Source organism: Cupressus sempervirens, chromosome 8, assembly GCF_028749045.1.
Source record: "Cupressus sempervirens isolate cs-2001-9-10 chromosome 8, ASM2874904v1, whole genome shotgun sequence".
Taxonomy (NCBI): Eukaryota; Viridiplantae; Streptophyta; class Pinopsida; order Cupressales; family Cupressaceae; genus Cupressus; species Cupressus sempervirens.
This window is the reverse complement of record NC_143125.1, coordinates 127,340,874-127,366,881: the sequence shown is the minus strand read 5'-3', so window position 1 is coordinate 127,366,881 and position 26,008 is coordinate 127,340,874. Positions and strand designations below refer to the sequence as shown.

General features: G+C 36.9%; 1 protein-coding gene across 1 annotated transcript in view; it reads left to right on the top strand.

Annotated features, from left to right (window-relative positions):
* LOC149541909 (uncharacterized) overlaps positions 1-26,008 on the top strand; it is a 64,486-nt gene that overhangs the window by 13,311 nt on the left and 25,167 nt on the right. Inside the window, exon 2 of the mRNA XM_089796964.1 lies at positions 22,897-23,026. Within this exon, the coding sequence (XP_089653090.1) occupies positions 22,897-23,026 (130 nt within the window). The remainder of the gene's footprint in view (positions 1-22,896; positions 23,027-26,008) is intronic.

The following is a 26,008-nucleotide window of genomic DNA, read 5'->3' as shown; positions in this document are numbered from 1 at the left end:
AATTTTGCTTCATTATACCTAGTTTTAGGCTAGGTTTTGGATGACTGTAAATCACATTTTTTTCTGGCAAAATCGTGGCATTGGAAAAATTGAAATCGCTGATTTTTTAAAATCGCATTTTTTTCCCTTGGCGATTTGCGGCTCAGTTACAAACGATGGATCTTTGGTCTATACTTGCGATTGGTATTTCCTTCTACAACGGGTTTCTGTGTTTGGCAAAGTTTTTTTTGAGATCCACAACTCAGTTTCTATGGCTCAACGTTTATTATAATCTTCCTTTCTTGGTCTAGTCGCGTGTTTAGACACCAATCACAACTTACCTACGGGTTGCAAAGACGTTAAGACAAATATCTTCTAGTTGCAGAGATGTTAATCCACCATTTATTTCTGCAACTTTGACCTTCCAAGCCGCCGACTGATATTCTGCTTGAAATCCTATTTTTAGGGTCCAATTTTTTTTTGATTTCATATTTCTGGTGGGTTTTTCGAGACCTCATCTGGGTCTTTGTCAGAATTTTTTGGGTACTTCGTTTTTCATGCCTCGATTTTTGGGCCGGTGGATTTCCATTGTGAGTGCAGATTTCTTTTGAGTTTTCCATCTACTCTTCTGGGTACTTGTCATTTTTTTCTGGGTCAGCCTAAACATTGCCTTGAAATTCATGCAAATGGCATCCTTGACCAACCTGATGCTGGAAAACAGTCAATGGTTTAATGGCAGCAATTACAACCACTGGAAGCAGTGCATGTTAACCATCTTCGAGTATTGTCATTTGGATGCACTTGTTCTAGGCATAGAAAGTCATCCTGTCCCCACTAGCACACCTGGTGGGACCTCCATTACAATAGATCAGGATAAGTTTGATGATCGGAATCGTGAGTTGTTATGCTTCTCAAGCTCTTTGTCATAGATGATCAACTACCTCAAATTCCCTCTGGCAAGTCAGTTGCAGACATCTAGAAATATTTAAAGGAGCTGCATGAAACATTTGACAAGAGTTAAGCATTCTTTCTGAAGAATCAGTTGTTTTCCATTACAGTGGATGAACTTATGCCCTTACAGGAACATCTCATGAAGATTAAGGATATTCGTGATCAGCTTGAAGCCATTGGTCGAACAATGGAGGAAGAAGACATGGTAGTTATTACTCTGAAAAGCTTGCCAACATCTTATGAGCATTTCATAGAGACTCTCAACATTACCTCAACTAATTTTGAGCTAAAATTTCCAGAGTTGTGCACCAAACTCCTACAGCAGGATTCTTGGAAGCAGTAGTTTGGTAGTCGTGCTTCCTCACCCTTGTCAGAACAAGCCTTTGTAGCTAAGTTTTAGCCATCTTAGTCATCTCCACAGGGTAGTTCCCATCAATCCTCAAGCGGTTTTCAGCAAAAGAGTGTTCAGCATTACTGTTGTAAATACGGCCACATGAAGAAAGATTGTTGTTAGTAATTTGCTTCCGAACAAAAGAAGCTGGGAGGGTCCACTCAGCAGGCCAATGTTGTTGAACATTCTGAGACAAAGGAGTTTGTGTTCTACGCTTTTATGGCTAAAAGCCCTTCCAATTCAGCCCGATCCTTTGCTTGGTATATTGACTTTGGTGCTTCACGTCATTTCTCTCATTTGCGTGACTGGTGTATGGATTTCTATCCATATAGCGATTCAGTTGTGTTTGGTGGAGGAGAGGAGTTCAAAATTGTTGGCAGAGGAAATGTTCAAATCCAGTCTGATGGGTGTCAACTCATCTTTCTCAATGTTTGCTACGTTCCTGGTATGGCACTCAATCTTCTCTCTGTGAGTCAGATCATGAGAAATTTTCCTCAATTGGATGTGGTGTTCAGTGCCCACAAATGCTCTGTTATTGATCGAGAGACTCGTCTTACTGTTGCTACTAGCCTATATCGGCTTACCGACACTAGTGATTCTCTTGAAATAGCTATGGCAGCTTGTGATTTATCTCTCAGCACTTTGTGGCATCAAGATATGGACATCTCTCATCCAGTATCTCTCTTAGCTATCCCGGGAGGAACTTGTTTTAGACTACCTCCGATTCAGCCGTAACATCTCGGAGTATGTGACGCTTGTCAAGTTGGCAAACAACATCGAACTCCCTTCAAAGGTGGAGATTCTTGGCATGCATCTCAGGTACTTCAATTACTTAATGCTGATATTTGTGGTCCTATGAATACATCCTCAGTTTTATTGGTTGCAAATATTTTTTGCTTATTGTTGATGATTTTAGTAGAAAAATGTCGGTGTTCTTTCTTAAACAAAAATCAGATGCACTTAGTACGTGTCAGAATTTTAAGTTGTTGCTTGAAAATGAGTTTGGCTGTAGTATCGTTTCTCTTAGAACAGATAATGGGGGGAATTTTGTTCTCATGCATTCTCCCTTTTTTGTGTTGAACATGGCATCAAGCGCCAATTCACCACACCTTACACTCCTTAGCAAAACAGTGTTGTTGAGCGTCGCAATCGTATGATTGTTGAGATGGCTCGTTCTATGTTACAACACAGGAGTGTTCCTAATAAGTATTGGGCAAAAACAGTGTTTACTACTGTTTACCTTCTGAATCGTTCTCCTAATCAAGCTGTCAAGAACAAAACTCCCGAAGAATTGTGGTCTAGTTGTAAGCCCATGATCAGCCACTTGAAATTTTTGGCTCTCTTGCCCATGTTTTGATTTTTGATGCTAAACATTCCAAATTAGATTCCAAGACTCAGAGACTCATGTTAACAGGGTATAGTGACAACCATAAGGCCTACAAATTGATAGATATCGACACTGATCATCTTATCTTTAGTCGTGATATTGTTTTTGATGAAACTCGAGGATCGTTTTTGTCCTTGTCTGAGCAATGTTCTGAGGACCAGCCTCACAGTGTTCCCCTTCCTTTAGCACCATCTGATGGGCAGAATGATACAGATAATTCCTATCCTGGGGCACCTGATGTTGATCCTGTTGAGGCTTCTGAGAATGATCCTCCTCCCATTGTTGCTCTTGAACCTCTTCTAGCTCCTTCAGAGGTCAACTCTTTTACTCTTTGACCCAAATGGTGGGTTAAAACTATTAGTGATCTAAAGGATGATGAGCTCATTAAAGGTAGAGCTTCTCGAAATAAGCGCCAACAAATAGTTAATTTTGCTCTTATGTCTAACATTCATATTGTTTATGAGCCATAGACTTACTCCAAGGCTAAAGATATTCCTGAATGGGAACAGGCTATGGACGTTGAACTTCAAAGCATTCAGAAAAATCAAACAGGAATAAGCCCATTAGCTGCAAATGGGTATACAAGGTTAAATATAAAGCTGATGGCACCTTAGACAAGTATAAGGCTCATCTTGTTGTTCGAGGGTTCTCACAAAGGGAAGGTATTGACTATGAGGATACTTTTGCTCCTATATCTAAAATGAGTACCATACGGCTTGTTCTTGCTTTAGCAGCTCAGTTCGGTTGTAAAGTTCATCAGATGGATGTCAAGAGTGCTTTTTTGAATGGTGACTTACAGGATGAGGTCTACATGATGCAACCTTCTGGATTTAAGGTTGCTGGTCAGGAACACAAAGTCTGTAAACTTGTCAAAGCTCTCTATGGTCTGAAACAAGCTCCTCATGCTTGGTACATGAAAATTGACAAATATTTAACCGATCATGGTTTTCAAATGAGTCCATTGGATTCGAACCTATATATCAAACATGCAGGTGATGATGTCTTGTTTATCGTTGTTTATGTGGATGATTTGATCGTCACTGGAAGTTCAACACATTTGATCGCAGAAATCAAACAGGATTTGTGTAGCACTTTTGAGATGACAGATTTGGGACTCTTGCACTATTGTCTTGGAATTGAGGTTTGGCAGACTGAACACAGTATCTTTCTTTCTCAGTCCAAGTATGCTAGAAGTCTTCTGGACAGGTTTAGAATGTAGGATTGCAAACTTGCTCTTACTCCTATGGAACCCGAGCTCAAATTATTTGCTTAGTCTAATTCACCTGTTGTAGATGAAATCTTGTTTAGACAACTAGTGGGTAGTCTCATTTTTCTTACTGCCACCAGACTTGACATTAGTTTTTCCGTAAGCTATGTCTTCCACTTTATGACAGCACCCAAGACTAATCATTGGACAGTTGCAAAGTGTGTCCTGCGCTATGTGAGTGGTACTCTTGATTATGGTCTTCTATACGCTCAGAAGTCTGATTCTACACTATGTGGCTACACAGATTCAAATTGGGCTGACTTTGTTGATGACTGTAAATCTACCGCCGGGTATGTGTTTAATTTAGGATCTGCTGCTGTGACATGGACTAGTAAGAAGCAATAGGCAGTTGCCTTGTCTTTGACTGAAGCAGAGTATCGGGGAGCAGTTTAAGGCAGCTTGTGAGGTAGTTTGGCTTTGGTGGATGCTTGCAGATATGCATGTTCCTCAATTAGGACTGACTTCTATATTCTGTGATAATTAGGGAGTACTCAAACTGGCAAAGAATCCGGTCTTCCATGAACGAACCAAGCATGTCAAAACACATTGTCATTACATTCGTTAGCTGGTTGAAGACAAATCTATTCAGTTGCTGTATGTTCCCACTTTTGAGCAGTCTGCTGATATCTTCACCAAGACTCTCAGTTTTGATAAATTTGTAAAATTCAGGGAGGCTATTGGCGTTATTGATAGATTAAGCATTATGGGATGTTATTAGAATATTTCTAATAATGCTCTATCTATTGTATATAGATAGTTTCTATTTTCTGTATATCCATTTTGTATATATGAGCTTGTAAGCTTGTTGTAAATTCATTCATTGTTTTTATTCAATACATAAAATAATCTTTCGATTATTTTAGCCATATGGTTGTATAAGTTTGTAAACTAATTACATTGCCGAGGAAGAATCTAGTTCATAAAAGGATGTTTAAAAAATAGAATTGGATTGGATATTTTTGAAGACCAAGTTGGTATCTAATTGATGATTCGTGAATTGGAATAATATACAATGCTTGCCTCAAGAAGACTTGTAACTTGGTTTTCTTAAAAAGTTATAGGTTTGTGCTTACCTATTTTGTTAAAGTGACTTTTGTCACATATTTGTGATAGGTTAGGAAACAAGCCTTTTTGTGCAAAAGTAGAGAGATTTCTAACTTAAATTGAGTTACTTATTTCCCTTAAAATTGCAAAGGTAAAGCCCATAAATACAAGGGTATTACAAATGTAAGAGGGCTGTTATGAAGGGGAAAGTATGGAGCAATTCCTAGAGAAACTTTTAATTACTCTTGGCTTAAGGATTTGTAAAGCCTACAAGTACAAGGGTATTTCAAATGTAAAAGGACTTTAATGAAGGTGAAACTATGGAGCAATTCTTATAGAAACTTTTAACAACTCTTGGCTTAGGCTATGTAAAGCCTATAAATACAATTGTATTTAAAATGTGAGGACTTTTATGGGGAGGGGGGGGACTATGGAGTGATTCTTAGAGAAACTTTTAATGACTCTTGGCTTTAGGCTTTTACAGATGGGTTTTTGGATTTGTGTTAATAAAGAATGCATTTTGGTTTGTATGCTCTAAAATTCTAAATATATTCCTATGTTATTATTACTGATTTCTTGCATGTTAAATTAGTAATCTATTTTTGTATTTCTGCAAGCAAACCATTGGTAGATTGTGCAATCAATGTAATGAAACATGACCATTTCTTGGTTTCTAGATTGTAATGTGTCAAAGTAACCCATCTTTTCATATGTTGAGGTTTGTTATCCTTCTTTCATCATTTGTGTATCAAAACATTCATTGGTATAAAGCTCCCTTGCATTCTATCAGTAGTTGTGAAGGCTTATTCCATATTTGTACGTCTGCCAATAGGTTTTCTGTTATTCATCTTCATTTAGTTGTGTTCATTCTCCTTTTTGTACTTTGAGTTCAAAAATATAAAAAAAATTAAAAAACTTCACCCTACATGGGTGCTTCTCTTCTCAAACGCAAAGGGAAGTTGCTACCCCAGTAACAGCTTATCCAACTGTTAGGACATTTGTCATTGCCTGTTGGGTGAGTCACTTTGAAATATGCAGTGACAAATCTGTTTGTCAACAAGTCCAAATGCCAAAGAACATAAATCAGCTGTCACTTTGTTTTGTTGATTGATGTTTGACAATTTGACACATACATCAGGGAAGAAGCACTGTGAAGACAAGACTATCTATCATCTTGCCATTCTTGAATATTTTGTCATTGATAAAAGTTGGCTATGATGACAAGCTTGACTATCAACTTGGTATTTTTGGATGTTCTGTCACTGAGAAAATAGTTCTATTGTCATGTCCCCTTGATGGAGGATTAAATAATAAACATTAATAATTTCTTTTTTAATATTAAAGAGTGTACAAAAGAGCTTTACATCATATAAAATGGTAGCCCAGCAGACTACTCAAGATACATATTACAAACACACAACCCTTAACTCACTAAAATGTCAGATAAGAGAGTACAAAAAGATAGCCACCGCAGAGTATCAGATATCAACAAAGAGACCTATGACAAATATATACTATAACTAATGCCAAGGCCCAATGATATTATTGTGCATTCTGCTTCAAAAGCACCAAGTGGAGGCTCAATCTCAGAATTCATCACAGTATTCCACTGGCAGAGCTGGGGTTTCTCTTTGTTTTGGTTCTCCTGTTTGATGTCTTGTTCAGCAGTCTTCTTCTACTTCAGGAAATCTTGTAGAAGGTTGAGATCATCATTGTTTAACTTGTTCTTCCCAGCAGGGAAGAAGTGAATAGACAAGATGTCTTTCTTGTACACTAGCATTACGCCTTCCTTCAGCAATGTCATGAATCTGTACTTTGGGATCTCCATTGTAGCAGATACCTGTGTTATAATCAAAAGATATATGAGTTTTCACTTAAACTCAGTAGGGATCCTTCCTTTAGCCTCAAAGATCTCATCATTCCTCGTTTCCCACAAAAATCAATGCACTTAAACCAAAATCTATTAAGAGAAGCATTAAAAGATTCAACATAACCAGCCAGGATTTGAACCCAAGAAAAGCCTTTATCTGGGTTCCAAGAAATAGGCAAACCAAATGCTAGGGACCAAAGAGCAAAATCAAAGTGATACTCCAAAAGCAAATGCTCAAAAGTTTCAGAGACTTGACATGCATCACATAATTGGGTATGGAGGCCATAGGTATTGAGCACGGCATCAAAAACAAGGTTTTTAACTTTAGAAATAAAAGCCATAAAAAACAAACCTTTTTAGGTTCAGCAATACTGTGTCACACGAGGTTAAGATAGTTAAGCCATTTGCTGTCCAGCCAATCCAAGTTCCAGCACTTTTTCAGTCTGTCGTAAACTTCATTGGACTCAATCGGCATATTGTAAATGTTCTTCAGACACATCCAAGAATTTAGTACCATCTTTCCACCTAAGGCTCATATTAATATCAATATCTGACCATTTCACCCATAGGAAGTCAGAACCCACAGCATTGACAATCATGGAGTAAGTATTTCTGTGAGAGGGGGGCAATCCAAACTTTGGCACCAACTGCTCCCATGACCCCAACCCTATCATCAACAGAATACCTCTTAAGGTTTTAAATTTTTAATCCCAGCAGAGAACCAGCTCTTTGTAGAATATCCTTGGGCTAAGGCCAGGGGTTTATCTCTCTTATACAAGCCCCACCATAATGATCTATTTTCTGCATAATGTAATGCCCCGCTTGGAGATCCTTGGAACAAGGATGAAATACAAGCAAGATAATTTTTTTTTTTACCAAGTGTAAGTGCACGTGATAACAACCTACACAGATCATAAAGATCGCAACGGAAGACTAACAATCAACCAAACACCAACGGATCTCCAAACGCCACTACTAACCAAAACATAAATAAGAAAACATACGAGATCAACCAAGCTGATAGACAAATGCTGACTCCTGAAAATTGGCTAAGTCTGAAATCCTGAAGCCTTGAAATTTGGCTAAGTCTGGATTTTTGAAACCTTGAAATTTCCTAGAATCTTAGCTCGTAGAGGTCTAAAACCTATCTCAAATGAATCGTCACATATATTAAAATATATCTTAAGTATAAGTTGAATACTTAAACGATATATTTTATACGTCAACTTAAACGATATATTTTATACCCCAAGGGACTGACTATAGAAACACACACAATTGGAATCAAAATGCGACACCATAGGATTGAAGAACACTGAAGAGGGTATCCGAATCAACTCCCAAAAAGTTTGAAACAAACCGAAAAGGGCCCGCTGCTTGCCGCACAAGTTTTTACAAAACCCAGGCAATACTTTAATACAGTGTAGGAAAGTATCGTGCCACATTTCTAAAGGAGGAGGGCAACATTTTCAGGGACTGGGCGATACTTCTCTCGAAGGCGTGCGATACTTTAAGGGTATCGTACGACATTTCTTACGAGGTGCGATATTGGAAAGTATTGCGTAATATTTCTCCAAGAGGCATGTGATAGAATTAGGGGATGCATGGTACAGTTTCTATGGGCGTGCGATACATATTTGTGTCACACTATGCTGATAAATGGTTGCCCAAGGAACACAAGAAAAAACACTTAAGGACAAACAACAGACAAAAACTGAGTTCAGAACCTCCACACTGGGGAGTACTAGATCCACATTTCGAGGCAAGAACACTCGAACCGAATAAGGAAATACGGAAAGAACAACATCTAACCATCTAATACACATAAGTAAAAGTACAGAAGGAACATCACAGTGAACTAAAGCAACATCACAATAACTAAAATAACATTGCAATGTACAAAACAACCAAACTAAGTATGCGGTTCCTCCCAACCGTCAATGGCGTCATAAGGCCATCATGGGCCTTAGCCATCCCCCCACGTGTAACGTCCCAAGCCACCGATTAAATCGTTAGTATTGTCGTGATAGGGACGTCATTACTAAAACATGCTAATAACAAAAGCATAAGGAACTCTAACATGCTAGTAGATAACATCACCTATCACATGCTAATTATCATAATAAGGAATGCGTCAAAACTAAGATCATCTAAACATGATAAACAACATCCCAATGAAAGCATAAATCACAAGAAGCATACTCTGTAAACCGAAGTACCAAGTGAACACATCCAACAACAGTCGCACTAGGATACAAGATAGTCTCTGTACATCGGTCCCTAGTAGTGGTGAAGGTAGCTACGCCTCCCAACCACATGGCATCTGTAGGTCCACACCCATCGTGTTGATGGAGATAATGATCCAACCACAAACACGCAAAATAACATCCATGGCTAACACACATGCCAAGCTGTATGATGACTGAATCCAAGATATAGACAATGCATAAACTACAGGTCTTGGTCAGACATCTCAATGGGCTACTATGTAGGGACTGACATCATGGAGAGTCGCTTGGCATCGAAAAGCCCAAAGCTCAGATTTGTGCAAACTCAACTCCCTCAACGGAAGGCTCATACACTGTGTAGACTCAACTCCCTCAATGGAAGGCTCATACAATGAAGTACTATTTTATTATCTTTAATGTTATTAACACTCGATGTTTTATTTAGTTATCACTTATATAAAGCTTCCTCTAGCAACCTCTGGCGCCATGAACATCGAGTTGCAAGATAGAAGCCCCCTCCATATGCTACCCTACCCTACCCATGCTCATCCAACGATGAGTGCCTTAAGCATGCAAACTCCCAACTCAACCCCAATGATCACAACTTCTGGAAGTACCATGGAAGATCAGCCCCCGCAGGTCACCCGACAGATGTACATGTGTGTGGCGCACCACCATCACGAAGATCAACACAAGGACTGGATGAGAACACAAATAGAAAGTCAATCAATTGAAAACATAATCAGGATGACAGATGCTACACGAATCCCAATGCAACATAAAGTGCAAAAGTGGTTTGACAGATATCCAAACGGATCATCCAAGTCCATGACCCACATTGTGCCAAGGAAACCCGAGAAAACATAGCGGCACACAAAACGAGGCAAAAACCCTAAATTTTGGAAAAATTCTGAAATCAAAACCCATTTGGCCTTTGGGTGTAAAAACCTTGAAAATCTGAAAATAATTGAAATTGGACACTGTATGCAAAAATGGCCAGCATAACGGCTCAAAAACCCAAACCCCCATTTCAAAAATAGGGAAAACGTTCATGCCTGGCCAACCAGGCAAAACCAGCATATAGAATTGGAGGGGAACACTAGTTCTCAATCTTCTAACATACTGCTACAAGAAACAGAAGTTGAAACGGAGTGAAAACAATAAAATGAGAAAGCCCTACTTGACAGCAAAAAGGGCAGAAACTGAAACCCGCGCAGTAAAATAATCCACTTGCCAAATTTGCTGAAAATAATGGCGAAGCATAAACTCCTCGAGCCGAATCCAACGAGACCAACCTTGCGAAGATCCCACGCTCACAGCTCCCAGAACGAACAAAACAAGAATCCTTTAGAAGTGGATCTCCAAAATGGCTCTCAAATTTCCAATTCTAAAAAGTGAGAAGTGAATAATGAATCCACTTTTCCAACACTTATTCATTTTTGAGTGAACAATCGATTATGGAAAATAGCTAGCTAGAGTAGTTAAACTTCGAATCAATCCAAACGAAAATAGGTTATTATCTGTAATGGAATTTCACCTAAGGCAAAGCTGCTAGAAATTAAATCCGAAAAGATTTAAAACCCAAAAACCCAAAATTATAGAAAAACACTTAACACTTTCGCGACAATGCGAACTTCTAAATGCACAAACACGCTCACCGGTCTAGTCACATAATGCAGATAAGTTCAGATTTACTAATCACCGAAATGTTTTAATTTAAAACAACTAAATAAGGATACGTCAACCATACAGGGATGACATTGGCAAAATATGAACAGTTGAATCACTAACTCCATGTGCCATTACCAGGGATATAATTCCTGCACACTAAAATACACGATCAAGTGCAATTGCATACAATATCATAGCCGAAGCAAAATGTATCAAAATACCTATTTAATCCATTTACATCACTCACATTCGTAGAAAGCGTAAAGATACAAGAATGAAGTAAATAACCTTAGCATAAAATTCATCTCATAACATAACCAACAAATATGTCCAAATAAATCATACAACCAGATATCCTCGTAGATCTACTGTCATCTCAAAAAAGAATCAACATGCACATATGATAAACTGAACAACATAGCAATATAGCATCTATGGTATTGAAACAAAGTATAACATGCGACCCTCAGGTCATCATAAGGTACAAAATAAGAGTATCAAGTCTCTCTTGAAACAAAATAGACAAGGTATAGATTGCAAACACGAGAGGCACTTCACATAATATGAAGGAGATCTGCTCACTGCTCCCTGCAGATCTAGGAGAGATCAAGGGTTTGACCAAAGACCAAGCTTTCCAAAGAGAGGAGAAGACTCTGGATCCAAAGATTTTAACATCAAACTATCCAAGCAACATGTCCAACAATGATTTCAGGTCCCCTATTTTCCCCTTTTAGGGGTGTGAAAGAGCCACATTGTTTCTAACAAGCACCTTCTAGGGTTGATCCCCTTGAAGTGCCTTAACATTCCATTTGCAAGCGAGAGCAGCCCCTTGGGTTTTAAATCCATCAATCCTAAACCTCCCTAGTTTTGAGGGAGGTAGCACCACTTCCAACACACAAAGTGCCTTTTCCTATCCCCCTTACCATCAGACCATAGAAAATTCCTAAGACATTTGTAAAGAGCCAAGCTGAGGAGTGATGCATGGCATGGAGGACAAGAACTTTTGCACAACTTGAAGTCTACCTGCTAAAGAAAGTGTTAGCCTGCCAATTTTCATGCTTTTTCACAAATTTCTTGAACAACCATTCCCACATGTCCTTTAGTGAGGGCAAAACTGCAAAGGGGATTCCAAGATACCTGACAGTCTTGTTGGGTCCAGATCACCCCCAACCTCTAGCTGCGATTAGGAGGCATCTCTGACCAGCCAATCATTGAAGATTTATGAGGAGCCACCTTGGAGCTAGAGTCTTGAAAGTATACCTAAAGTCTATTGACCATGTTGTGAAAATTGACCTCTTTGAGTTCAATAAAGAGTGCTGTATCATCAGTAAACTAGGCATTAAGCAACTGATCATGGTTCGGTAGTAAGATGCCTTTCAAAGGGGAAAGGAATTGTCCTTGAGTATGTAAAAGAGAGTATCAATGACAATGACAAAGAGGGCAAGAGCAATAGGGCACCCTTGTTTAATAGATCTATGAAAAATAATAGGCTTTGATAATTCCCCATTAACGTCTATGACAATAGAAGAGTTTTAAAATAAAATACTGACCCACTTGCAGAACTTGCGGGCAAATCCAAAAGCTTGAAGCACACATAGGACAAAATGCCACTCAATCCTGTCACAAGCTTTTTCAAAGTCTAGAAGAATTATTGGAACATTCTATTTTCCATACTGTGCCCAATGCATATCTTCTCATCTAGTGATTAAATTTTCTAATATGTATCTTCCCTTGATGAATCCGGTTTGAGTCACTTCAACAACTCTATCTAGTACATTAGTCAATCTTCTAGCCAAAGTGTTTGCCAAAATTTGAGTGTAACACTAGTACTGGGTTACGTCAAGACGGGGGAAAACGGGCCTCATTTTTGGAACGATAGGGGGATGACCAAGGGATGACGGCAAGGGGAGGACAATGTAGTGAGGGGTGTTGTATAGTATACATATAGAACATGAAATGCTAGTTATTCAATGATGTTTCAGTAGAACATACCAAATTAAAATACTTGAACATAGCAAAATTGCAACATGAACTAGAACCATTGAACATTCAACATAGTACATGCCCGATAGTAACATTCAAAAATAAAAATTCAAATAAAAATTCAAGTACCCATCCTAGCAGCAACATGGTTGCAGAATGAGGGGGGTGGGATACTTGGGTACTCAAGTACTTGGTGTGGGGACGTCTCAAGGATGGGTACTTTGAAGTTTGGGAGGGGGTACGAGTCCCCATGTTACACTGCAACATCTTGTAGGACAGATTCAAGAAGCAAAAGTATAATAGGTCTCCAAATACTTCTTTGAGATCCATCTCCATCTTTTGGGATGAGTTTGATAACAGCTCGGTCGATATTCTCTTCAAAGGTTCCTTTGCTAAAGGCTGCTTGATAAAGTTGTAATAATTCCACTCTAATTTAATCAGGGTTAGCCATTATAGAATTCAGCCAATAGGCTAGCAAGTCTTGGGGATTTATCATTTTCCAAAGAGAGAATGGTATTTTGTATTTCTTGAGTAGAAATATCTTTATCAAGTCATAGGGAACCCTCATTAGAAACCTTTTTTGGAATAAACTTCAGGGTGGAGTTTAGAACCTTCTGCATTGGGGGATCATAATTAGAGGAAAATAAATTATAATAAATGTCATGCAAAGCATTCCTGAGAAAAGTTTTATTGTTAGACCTTTATACTCAATAACTAAAATAAGTTGTCCATCCTGCTTAAAATTTATCAACTTGAAGAATGATTTAGACCCATTGTCTCCTTAAAGCCAATTCATCCTGCCTCTGTTTGCCGGCCCTTGGAATTTATAGTTCTGGACTTTCCTAATGAGAGACTTAGTATTGATCAGTTTAGCAATATTAATTTAATTTTGTTTCTATCTTTAGCTTTCTTTTTGCCAATCACTTGAAACATTTTCTTTGAGGCCTCCCCATAAAATCCTGGAGCAGGATGAGGAGGATTTCTATTAAAGGCCCTAGTGCCACAACAGACCATCAGAGTGGCCCTCAATAAATCTTCATCTTGCAGCAGGGAAGTATTCAACTTATATAGTCTAGCTCTCTGAGAATCATTAGGTAGCAATGCATCACCCCAAATAACCAAAGAGACTCTGGGAATGATCTAGCATTGCAGCAGAGACAACAAAAACCACATTACCCATATCCGCATGCAAAAAGGAAAAGATACCTCCGTTTAGATATATTCTGGTTGTTGCTCGGGAAACGAAATGTCTGAAGAATTACTTTTCCTCTTTGTGATTGGGTCAATGAGGTTTTTGAATGTTGACCAAAAGAACGACTCATCTCCTTTCCACATGAAATCATTACCACCTTTTTTATCCTCACTGAATTTAATCATGTTGAAATTCCCAATGCATATCTAAGGGATCTTAGGAAGATTGGGGGCAAGCCAGTTCCAAAGAGCTGCCCTTTTCTTATAGTTATTGGGGGCATGTTGAGATTGTTGACTTAGTGGTCAACACCTCCATTGAGATTTGTACCATGACGAGGTAAATCTAGCATTTGTAGTGGGCATTAATAGTTTGAGCTTTTGGTGCAACAAGTGCTTTCAACAAATGGTATCAAAGCCTTGGGTTATAGGTTCAAGTCTCCCTTCAATGGGTGCTGATGGCTTAGTTAGTCTTGAGGGGGAGATTGTTGACTTGGTGGTCAACACCTCCTTCGACAATTGTACCGTGGATCGGGGTAAATTTGGCATTTGTATTAGGCATTAATAGTTCGAGCTTTTGGTGCAACGACAAGTGCTTCCAACATGGCATATAGAGAAGAGAGTCCAAAGGCTTGGTTATCTATTTTCAGAGTAATCCATACAGCTCAGTTGCACATCCTCCCTTCCCTCTCTCATGTTGTGTTATAGCAGATTGTGCCTTCTGCTAGATAAAGTTCATTACAAATTGAGCATGAAAGCAAGATTCTTTTTAGACTTGCAAAACGATTTGAACACATTTCCTGTTTGCCATCTCTTTCTTCTTTGAAGGCTTCTTATTGGAACTGGATTTAGGATTGGTACTTCGGTCCCCTATTTCCTTTTTTAATCCTCTTTAATAAGCCAATCACTGGTTATTGCTTTATATCCATTGTCTCGTAAATCGGGGTGGGCGTGATTAAAACAATTTCGTTGCCCATGAGCTCCTCTGAGGGGACTTCTTTAGTCTCCACACTAGAGAGGTCATCAAATCCCATAGGGCTCTTAGCCTTCATGATCTATCTAATTTGGGCAAAGTTCTTCTGAATAGAATCCAAAGCCAATTGTTGGGGATTCTTTATATCACTTCTGAGATTAGAGCCTTGTACTATTCGGTGACCAGGTTGGGCAGTGGAAGTAGTTGTATTACTTGCCGAAATAACAAATAACTCATCAAAGAGGGGATTTATCGAGGACATTTTGATCCCAGGTGGGGAGCTCATGACTATTATTATTTCCAAGAGGAGTTGACATGTTGTTCATTTTTGTGTTAGTCGTATCTATTTGAACACCATGATTGCCCTCATTAGTAAAGATTTAATTTTTTGGTCCGTGTCTGCTTGGGATTAGGCTCAAAGCCTAAAGCCTTGAGATTCTATTTTATCGGCATAAAATGAGCCAACTGTTTCAGGTTTAATGCTTAGGGAATCTCTTTTGAGATGCCCATTCCTTTTGCAAAGAAAAACAATTGTTAAGGTTTACCAAAATGTAAATATCCCAAGAAAAACTCGTACCATCCATAGTTAAAGCAATTCTATTAGGAATATTTGTGTTAGGGTCCAGGGTAATTAAAATCCTAGCATTCATATGGGGTAAGGTAATCCTGGATTACCCAACCTGCATTAGGTTTCAAAATTTAAGGCAAAAATCTCCAGTATTCCAGTTGTAAATTTTCTCTTCCACCCAATTTGGGGAAGACTTTTCAAAAACTTCTTTAAGGTTACCTCTCAGAGACCAAGGGAGTGCTTTAAACAAGGATTGTTCGATATTCTAGGACTCCTTTTTAGTCACTCTTTCTTGCATAGAGTGAGCTTTGAACATGATAACCGATAAACCTTTCTATAATATGCAATTAAAAAATACATATACTCCCATTCTCTCCCCCAGACCACTGGAAGCCACTCATCATTTTCTTTTGGTGAAGAAAGGTTGGGATCCAAACATATACAAAATATTGTGATACCTTTTGATGTTGATTGTTCATTTTTAATAGCTTGAACCATACCTTATTAGGAGACATGGTGAGTACTTTAGGGCTACAGAAAGACTCCTTACCAATTCCTCATACTTCAGAATCTTCATTTTGGATGAATCCTCCATCGCCACAGTGCAGTTGCTCAGTCCCCAATAGTTTATCTATTCTCATTATGGGGTCTCTGGCCATTGAAACTCTTTCCACAAATGTTGCCTAGGATGGGCACTAGAAGTTGCTAGAATCAGATGCGAGAGCTTCACGATAAGAAGCTTTATTTTCCTTAAAACTTTGTCGATTTATTGCTTTCTTCATTATTTTCATTGCCTATCTTTTTAACACCATCTTCCCTTGCATTAATATCTCCCATGAGTCAAAATGACCTAGGTAGAATCACCAACTACTTGCCTTAATTACAGTGGATACCAGGGTAGCTTTATGCTAGATAAAACACAGTAGAAAAATGATGTGCCACAAAAAGAAACAAGGAACAAACAAAACAATAAAAAAACAACAAAAGCTAGACCAAAGAGGAACGAAGAGGATCAAAGAGGACCAAAGGAAACCAAACCAAGGGTAGGTATGAAAGCAGAACACAAAGTTTGACAATGGCGGAAGGCTAAGGTAACCTCAAAGCGCTCTCTATTTTTCCAAAAGAGTGTCCGTTAGGGTTTCTAAAATGAGAATCAACAATAATAATTAATTTAAAAATATAAAAGAATGAAATTAAAAATAATAAAAATTTAGTTATTTAAACAAATGGTGAAAAGGCATGGATATTAATCTCGTGTCTCTCTCAAACATGAGGTATTAATGGGAGAGGAGAACTTCATCATATGGAGGATAAGAATCAAAGAAGGATTGAGGGAAGAAGAAAGATTGGAGGATAAGAATCAAAGAAGGGTTAAGGGAAGAAGAAAGGGAAAGGAAGAAAATAAGGAAGCGATTTTCAAAAAGTGAACGGTTGGTAATTGTGAAAGGGCGTGACCATCGCGGTGGGCAGACATGGTGAAGAGGCATGACCCTTCCACACAAAAGATATAAAGGGAAAAAGTTTCATTTGAGAAGGGTATCCAAGGGATATCTAGTTGAGAATTAATAAATTATTCTCAAAGGCAACATTCGAAAGTGGTGACTCAATTCCTATGGAGGTGGTTACCCTTTATCAATAATGTATAAAGGAGAAATCATTCAACGCACTCAAGGATGGCTTATCTATCATCACTCACCAATGCATCAAATCAGCACTCAATCACCACTCATTGCTCTATGATTCCGCAATCATTCAATTGTCTATCAAACATCAATTGGAAATAGGTAAACAGACCAAAAAGCAACTGTTTTATCAATTCAATCAGTCTATATTATTCATTAAACCAATTATATCTGTCATGCCCCAATCTGATATCTGATGAACAAAAAATGCATTGTATGAGAATTGTCTTATTAATAAGTCTTCACAATTTTCTATAATCATGAAGGCCGATTAAGGAATTCATCTTCCACAATATTCTTTCCTCTGCTGTGAACCAGAAGGCTCCAGAATGGGCAACCTCTAGTCTTTAACCAATCATTAAGCAATGGCCACAACACTAACGAACTGGCACACAATTAGTCTTCAGGAGGCAATGGTAAATTTGGAGAAGACACCACTTTTGGGAAGAGGTAAGGGTTGCAACTGATCATCCTCATCCAATGACTGTATAATGTAGAAATACAATTAGTAGAAGGCATGGAATCTGAAAAAGGATTTTGGAGAAGAAAAAGCATCAAGGAGAGAGAACAGATAATAATAATAATAGTAAATTCAAATATGTGGTCCTTGGCATGAGTATCGTGTGACATAGATATTGCATAATGAATCCATTTCTGACTGCCCTCTATTGATTTATGTATACTGTTCAGGAACATAATATTCATGTGATTGCTTGCACACGCACACACACACACATACATATAGCTGGATATCTCTGATTTAATATGCATTTCATTGCTGACTCAGGAACATTTTAATATAGGAGATACGCATGAAATGCTGTTGTTTTCTAACTGTTGTAACCAGCCATGGTAGGGGAAATGAGGGATTACAGGTGGGGAAATGGTGATGAGGCCACCTTCTAAGCATGCTACTCCATGGTATATGACCAGGAAGTTCCATGTAGTCTAAGGGGGATTGCCTTTTGGCTTAGGAAGGATGAGGTTTCTGGGCACCCTTGTGAATGCTCCTCATGACCTCCATCATGGTAAACAAATGCATAAGGATATTCAATCAGTGAAAGTAAGATATATTGTAGAATTGGCAGGACTGAGGGGAATGGTGATAGGAGACCTCACCACATACAGATGAGGCTAAGAGGGATGACATATCCACTCTTGGGCCTATGGTAGAGGCTCTCTAGGGCACCTTATAAAGTCACCCTATCTCATCTCTTCTATTGTTGATTCATCTTAAAATTGATTTAAGCAATCCAGTGATTTGATCTTCATTTTTCAATATAGCTTTTTTTTAAACAAAGAAATCTGTGTATGAATTATGATTATAAATGATTCCTAACTTGCTTGCAGGATGTCCATCAAGTGAAAGATATCTCCAAATTATTTTGATTGAAAATGTAACCCAGGGAAAAATTTGGGTACTCATAATTTGCAGACATTACATCTATATTGTTGTTTGGTACATCAGGAAACTATTTCATCTTTGATTGATTCCAAGGTGCCTCCATCACCTCAAAACCAACCACTGAATATCTCCATGCAAATTTCCATACCTTGTTCTTGCTGAATAATCATCATATCAAGAAGTTAACCTTCCTTTAGAAGAGAGCCCTTTCATTTATTTTTAAGTCTTTATGTCTTTCAATTTTCAATAGTTACTCAATTCAAAGGTGCATTGACTGCTAACTGCGAAGGCATAAAAAGAACAAAATAGAATCCTCGTGTATGAATCTCTATGGTTAAATAGTCTATTAGATGCTGCTGCTAATCCCGATTCTGTTGAATCTCAAGATTAAAATTGCCACAATCTTGGTTGAAGACTGCTCAAATTACTAGTAGTGTAGCATATCTAGGATGAAATCTTATTCTATTCTGTTATAGGATTTATTATCTTCAAAAGAAAAGCTTTTGATCTTTTCCTGGGCCCATTCTATGACTTACGGGCAAAAGTAAGGTTTTTAAAAATGAACCCTGTCTGCTTCAAGATCAATGAACCCAAATTAATATTTTCTGTTATGTTAACCCTACTGTATGAGCAGTGTTTTCACAGGAACTAGGTTTACAGGAGACAGTGACTAAAATATTGAGAATCCATTTGATTGATAAGTTGTCATAGATTGGGCTAATTATAACTAACACTCTGACGGATTGATTAATAGAAAGGGTTTAAATTAGCTATTAATTTGACTTAGCAGATCAGTTGTCATGTAACAGCTATAAATGCCCTCCGATGATCGTATTAATGATACTATTTCAAGTTCTGAATGCATATGGAGGTCAATAAAGGAGACTGTGTGAAGAGAGAGGACATCTGAGCTGTGCTACTGGCATCAATGTACATGATGTTGGGTATGAATTTTTGAGACTGTTTTTCAATTTCTGACTGCATTGATCAAGTTACCTACTGTCGTAAGCAAGAACAGTTTGACATCAAAGAGACATATACGTAACTGGTTGAAGCTGTTTTGTAAAGGAAACCAGTAAATGCCATAGAGCAGAGCAACATGATGTTGCCTCGGTATAAGCTCTAGCTGTATTGAGTGCCATAAATCCCACAAGAATATGCTTGTGAAGATTTTTGCTGTAATTAATCGGGGATGAGATATTGTATTTGGGGTTTGGGTTTGTACTGTCTCTAAGGTGAGCTATATTGGTTTGGGGTATCATGAAGTGTTCCATCAAGACTTCATACTTAAGTCCTTAAAGTGTTCTAGTGGTGACATTCCAATGTACGTGGCCTAATTTTGTAAGTCCTTATTCCAAGTACCTTGGTCAAGTGAAGTCCCTGAATCTCTCAAGGCAATGATTATTGCAAAGCACTTGAATCCCACAAATTGTTTATATATGTGAACTTTTCAAAGCCCGAGTCATCAATAACTTAAATCCTCAGACATTGGAGCTATTGAGCTGGTGAAGTCTTCTGATCTTGAGGCATTGATCCATTGAAGTCTTTGGGTCTATTAAGGCATTATGATTGTTATCATATTTATTGTTATTGTAGGTTCTCGGTCAGACCATGGAGAGAAGTTGGGTGGAATCTAAAATCTTCAAGACCTTTGATGATCATTAAAGAAAATGTCATTGCATGTGATTTGATTATTGCTTCCTGCAATAGACCTATTGACTTTGTTTAATTACATAGGGTTCAGTGTGTACCAGGCATATAGGTGAAAGGTCCATTAAAATGGGTCGTTTGCAGTTGTCTTATGTTTTCCCATTGTGTATCACTGTATTGGTTGGTATTCAGGTGAAATGATTCGTAATAAACGCTCTCTAGCATAGAGACCATGAAGGCAATTTTCTTTAGCTATTAACCCATGAATGAGAAAACGCATATTACCAGCAATCACATGTAATTCTTTTGGGGGTTTTTCTTCTTCTGTTGCTAAATGCGCAATGCAGAAGGCAAAATAAATATTTTCAGTTTGTTGTATTTTACTATTATTTATTGATATTCAACTTAGATGATCCATAACAAAGGCTAGACTATTTAGCCCATTATATTTGGTTGTTACCCCAGAAATAAATACCTGTTATCAGCAGCCGTAATGGATTCATCGACAAGTTTGCCCTCTTCAGTTGCTAAATAATCATTGCCGAAGACAAAAGAGAGCTCTTTCAGTTGAGATATCAGAAGAATCTTCAGAAAAGCATGACCTTTACAACTCCAGATGAAGAGAGTAAGAAGAGGAGTTAATAAAAAACAGCTGCAAAGCAATATTCCTAATCAAAAAGTTTGTACTGTGAGACAACAGATGCAGAACCAAGAATGGAGATGTGAAGCAGAAATGCCTTACAAATATCACATGTATTCTGGTTTGGTTAATTTGGTGTATCCAAAATCCAATTTGAAGGATAACATGGACACAAGTTACAACAATTACTTCCCCCCCAAATCAGATTTAAAGCTCAGAAAAACAGCACATAAGCAGTAGATACTGTTGTAAGTCAACTTGAAAAAGAGATTAATGAGTTAAAGTCCCTCAGAACATGCGAGGCCTGTAATGCTCAACTATAAACTGAGAAAAGGTTAGAGGATAAATATAGCTTAAGATGGAAGGGAATATCCAAAAGACAAGAAACACTTGAAGAGTGCAGAATGTCTCATTCCTGAAAAAAATCCTGCAAAAGGGGAATATCTCTGAGATTTCATCACAGATTTAAGAGTGAAAAGTCCCAAGAATCTTTCAGATCTATAGAATATATACATTCTTGGATAAGTGCATATATGTAACTTGTGCCAATACTTGTCCTCATGCAGTTCAATAGGAAATATAGATATGCAGATTTCAAGAAAGGGAAATATAGTTTTCCAAGGAATTCCCTTAATGTAATTATTTAATATTTATATCATATTATTGAGTTAACATTCCTAACCCTTATAGGAAAGATCTATGCTTTTCTTTGAGATAATGTTTCTAGTAGGAAAGATCTATTTTATGGATTATTCTTCAATGATTACATAACATAATTGCAGAGTTTTAACTAGGTTATATCTTGTTCCACACTCGGTAAATGATATTGCTAACTCTATTCCGTTTCTTCTTTTGGATTCACAATTCTAGGGCAAAAATTAGGGCGTTGGAAAAGGGGACATTAAACTGCTGCACTATGTTTAACTATTAATAATTTTTATTTTTATAATGAATTCTATCCTTTTCTGTCTGCGAGGTTTACATTTTCTCTATTCTATATAAGTTCTATCTACGCCAATCAATGCTAATGAACTCAGATCTCCATATGACAAAGCATTACAACACAATATTTAATAGAGAAAACTTACAAGTTATACTATAAGAAAATCCTTATAGAAAAACCCAGCCTCCAAAACATTCTCCATATATTAATTAACGACAACCAATAACAGGATTACTATAAGTATACATTATACAATGATACACTGAAACTTTTCATATTTTCAATAGGAAACATAATTGATCTTCAGCGTTTTTGAATAAATGTGACTTCTAAGCTCAGATATTCTGCTCATCAAACTTGGCGCTTCAGTCTGGTCTATTCTAAGTCATTCTCTTACAGGATGCTTTCACACATGCTAGTATTAAGCCAGTCAAAGATGCTCCACCGAGTCTACCATATGATAACGCTTACATGTTCTTTAATGTTCTTGCATGTGTCACAGATTCTGTTACACATCCTACAATGTCATATATACTTGTACACATCGTACATGACACAGATGCATTTCTACATGTTATAATATAAATTCAAAGTGGGTTAGTGTGTCATAAATGGTAGGCATCTCAAGCCCAAATATGACAACATTCTACAAATGATAAGTGTATACAATCTTACATGGATTTGCAAGGTTTGCGACACCTAATTGTAACACTTCTTTCTTTAGCTTCCGTGTCTTCTTTGGCATCTCTTTTCAAGGGCTATTTCTACAATCCTGTTCTCATTTATTATGATCCCAGATTCCCAATGATCAATCGAGAGTGTGATATGAAATGTTGATGTAATAAAAAGTTAAAAACTCAAGCATTTTTTTTGCATGAGCTTTATCTTATAATTTAATGAAATGTGTAAGCCTTATGTACCCTATTCTCTACTGCATTTATGATTTAAGCATTCAGTATATGATGGATTATTTTCCTCATCTTCACAATTGTAAGGCTTAGATTCAACAGTTTTATGGAACAGTTTAATCAGTTTAGAGACATCCAAAAGCTAAGACTCTTCTATTGTATCTCCAGGTGCTTCTATGAAGCCCTCATTGAGAATTGCTCCCAGATGCTCACCTTCAACTTCAGTGCGACAGAGAACAGATAAATCTTTTGGACAGACAGGCTGCAGAAGTCGAGTGTCTGTGTGTGCTCAATACAAGTAAGATATTTTTGGTTTCTTTATGTTGGATTTTTCATCTTGTTTTTGCACCCAAATTTATCTTCATAGTATCATATATCATGGTGGTTCAAAGGATATTAGCTGCAACAGTCTTCTTGAGAATAATGAATTCAGGTAGGGTTGATAATGCAAAATGACAAACATAAGAAAGTGGCATTGCTTTATATATGTGAGAATCAAAGTGAAGTACTTGTTAATTTGAAACAATTACACTATTGGGTTAACATTTGGTTAATCAACTTTAATACAATTCATACATGATAAACATAACCCAATATTATAATTATAACAATAGAAACAAATAGTCGTTAGCACCTCTATATGGACTAACATCAAGTATCCCAAGGTAAATTACATTTGGGTTCTTAGAACTTTGAATTTCTATTGGCCATCAAAATTACCTGCATGCTCGATTGAACCAATTAATATGTTCAACATATAGCCGAAGCAACTTGAAATACAATTAACGTGGTATTTAAAGTTAGACATTAATAGCTCAGGGATTAAGTCAATTTCAATTTACTAGTCATAATGCATTTAATTAACAAAATTTTATTTTCATACATCTTTTAGGACATTGCACGTCCATCATTCTAATCCACCTATCATAGGTCTTTCTTTTCATAACAATACAACAAGGTAAATCTAATTTTTCTAGTCCAATATTTAAGTGCTTTCATGACATAAGAATGAAATGAAAAATAACATGGACATACCTTTTCTTTACAATACCATTAGATAATTGAATATTTTCCAATCCTAATTGAATGACATTCAATTAGTAAAATTTAAAGTATGCCCTTATAATTAACGAGTTTAATGGAAAATAACACAGTCAATTCTTAGAAGGTCCTCATAACCATATGCAATCAATCGGTACTTTAATCCAAACTTCATTGTCTAATATACTATATCAGAAGGGTTAAAAGGCTACACCTAAACGTCTAATGTGGTGTATCAAATAATGATTGGTCATAAGCCCATATCTACAGCACCATTCTCTAACATCAGCTATTATTATTATATATTTTAAAGATTTGTTTATCAAATAATGTGAGAAGACATTGATTCAATACAAGCAATTATCTGAAATAAAAGACACCTAACAAATGACAGTCATAAATATGTAAGAGAACAGTAATTAGTGAGGACAATAATCACTTGCTAAAGGTGCTGTCATGCTTAGGGAGCAATGGTGCAATAAATAAAAATCATATTTATTAACGAAGAGTCACGACCATTTAAGAGTCACAATCTTTACGAAAATATGCACGAAAGATATGAAGTCCTTGCAAATCATTTTGGTAGGATATGTGATGATTTTAATATATTACTCTTATCCTAATCTTAAGTGCTTAACTTGAGCGGCAGAGGAGTACACTATGGAGGCATGTATTAGCATTTCAAACATATATGGAAGCAATTATTAGTATTTCAAACTTATAAATCAGGGAAAGCTTTATATTGGAACTGCATTCTTATAAAGATATTAATCAGGCAAAGCAGACAAGTTGCAAAGCCTCTAGTAGGTATTGATTTATACAAAATAATTGCATGATCTTAAAGACATACATCTGAAATAGCATTCAAGTTACCATTTGGAATGAGAATCAGGTGACAACGTATATGAGTTTGACAAAGATTAGAAACAGTGATCGGACCCAAGAAACGTTTCTGAGATAGATGAGAGTTTCTATATCAATCTGATTGTCTTACCAAGAATCTTGTTGGCTTTGTCATGTAGCAGATACAATGTGTGTGTGTGTTTATATCTTATTCTTCAGATTGATATCAATTCCTTATGTAATTGTAGATTGATAACTACTATATTAGTGATTATCTTGCAAAACACATTTGGATGTAAGGATTACAATAATCAATATCTTTTTAATCTAGGACAACTTCCATGATATAACAATCATACCATCATCAATCGGAGAATTGTATCACAATCATTGTGGCAATATAATTTCTATATAACATCAAGATAGCAGACAATTGCACTCACCTTGTCTAATTCATTAAATAAGGATATTGATAATATAATTTTTTTTATGGTAATTAAAAAAATTGTTTACAAGTTATAGATGGAAAGAGGTCTTTTGCAATTGAAATTATAAGAAATTAGTTAAAACCCTGAGAGATTGCATAAGGGATATTACAAATAGTCACATGGAAGGTTGGGCCATACAACATCTATTTAAAGACATAGCTAGAGATGGATTTCCTATCGTTGAATCACTAGCATAGAAAGCTTCATCATAACTAAACAAATTAGCATTTTTTATGAAGACATAATAAAAGCCATATTTTAATGTTCCTTTGATCCAATTTAATGTTAATTTAGCCATTTTCTGATGATCCTGGACGTGTATTTAACACATTGGTAATACTAGGTCTAGTTATGGCAAGATAATCAAAACATTTTTACTGGTTGTTTATATAAAGTAGGACATGGCAGTTTAGATATGGTGTGGTGAATCAAGCTTGCTGAAAATTGTTTATACAAAGTAGGATTGCTCTTTTCACTTGGTGGACATAGGATCCAATTGGATACTTAAATAGGCGTAACAACAGGTTTATTGTTCATAAATACGGTAATGATCCTAGAGTAGAGATGTTAGTTGTTACCAAGAAATGATGGAGAATGTCCAAGTAGCAATTTGAAAGATCAGCTCAGTTTCCTCTTCTACTTGTGGATTGGAGAGTTAAGACTACGTAAGGGGTAGGTCATCCAAATTCAACGCAATCATTAACAATCCAACCACCATCTATTTTAATACATAGAGAATTCAAGAGGACTGAAAAAAAACTGCTTATCTTTGCATACCAAGTTCTAGGGACTCGTTTAAAACTAAGTTCTGTGTTTATATAGTTTTTACTTTTTCTGTGTTTATACAATTTTTACTTTTTTACTATTGGACTAATTAATAACTTTTGATTGAGAAATTAGAACTCCTC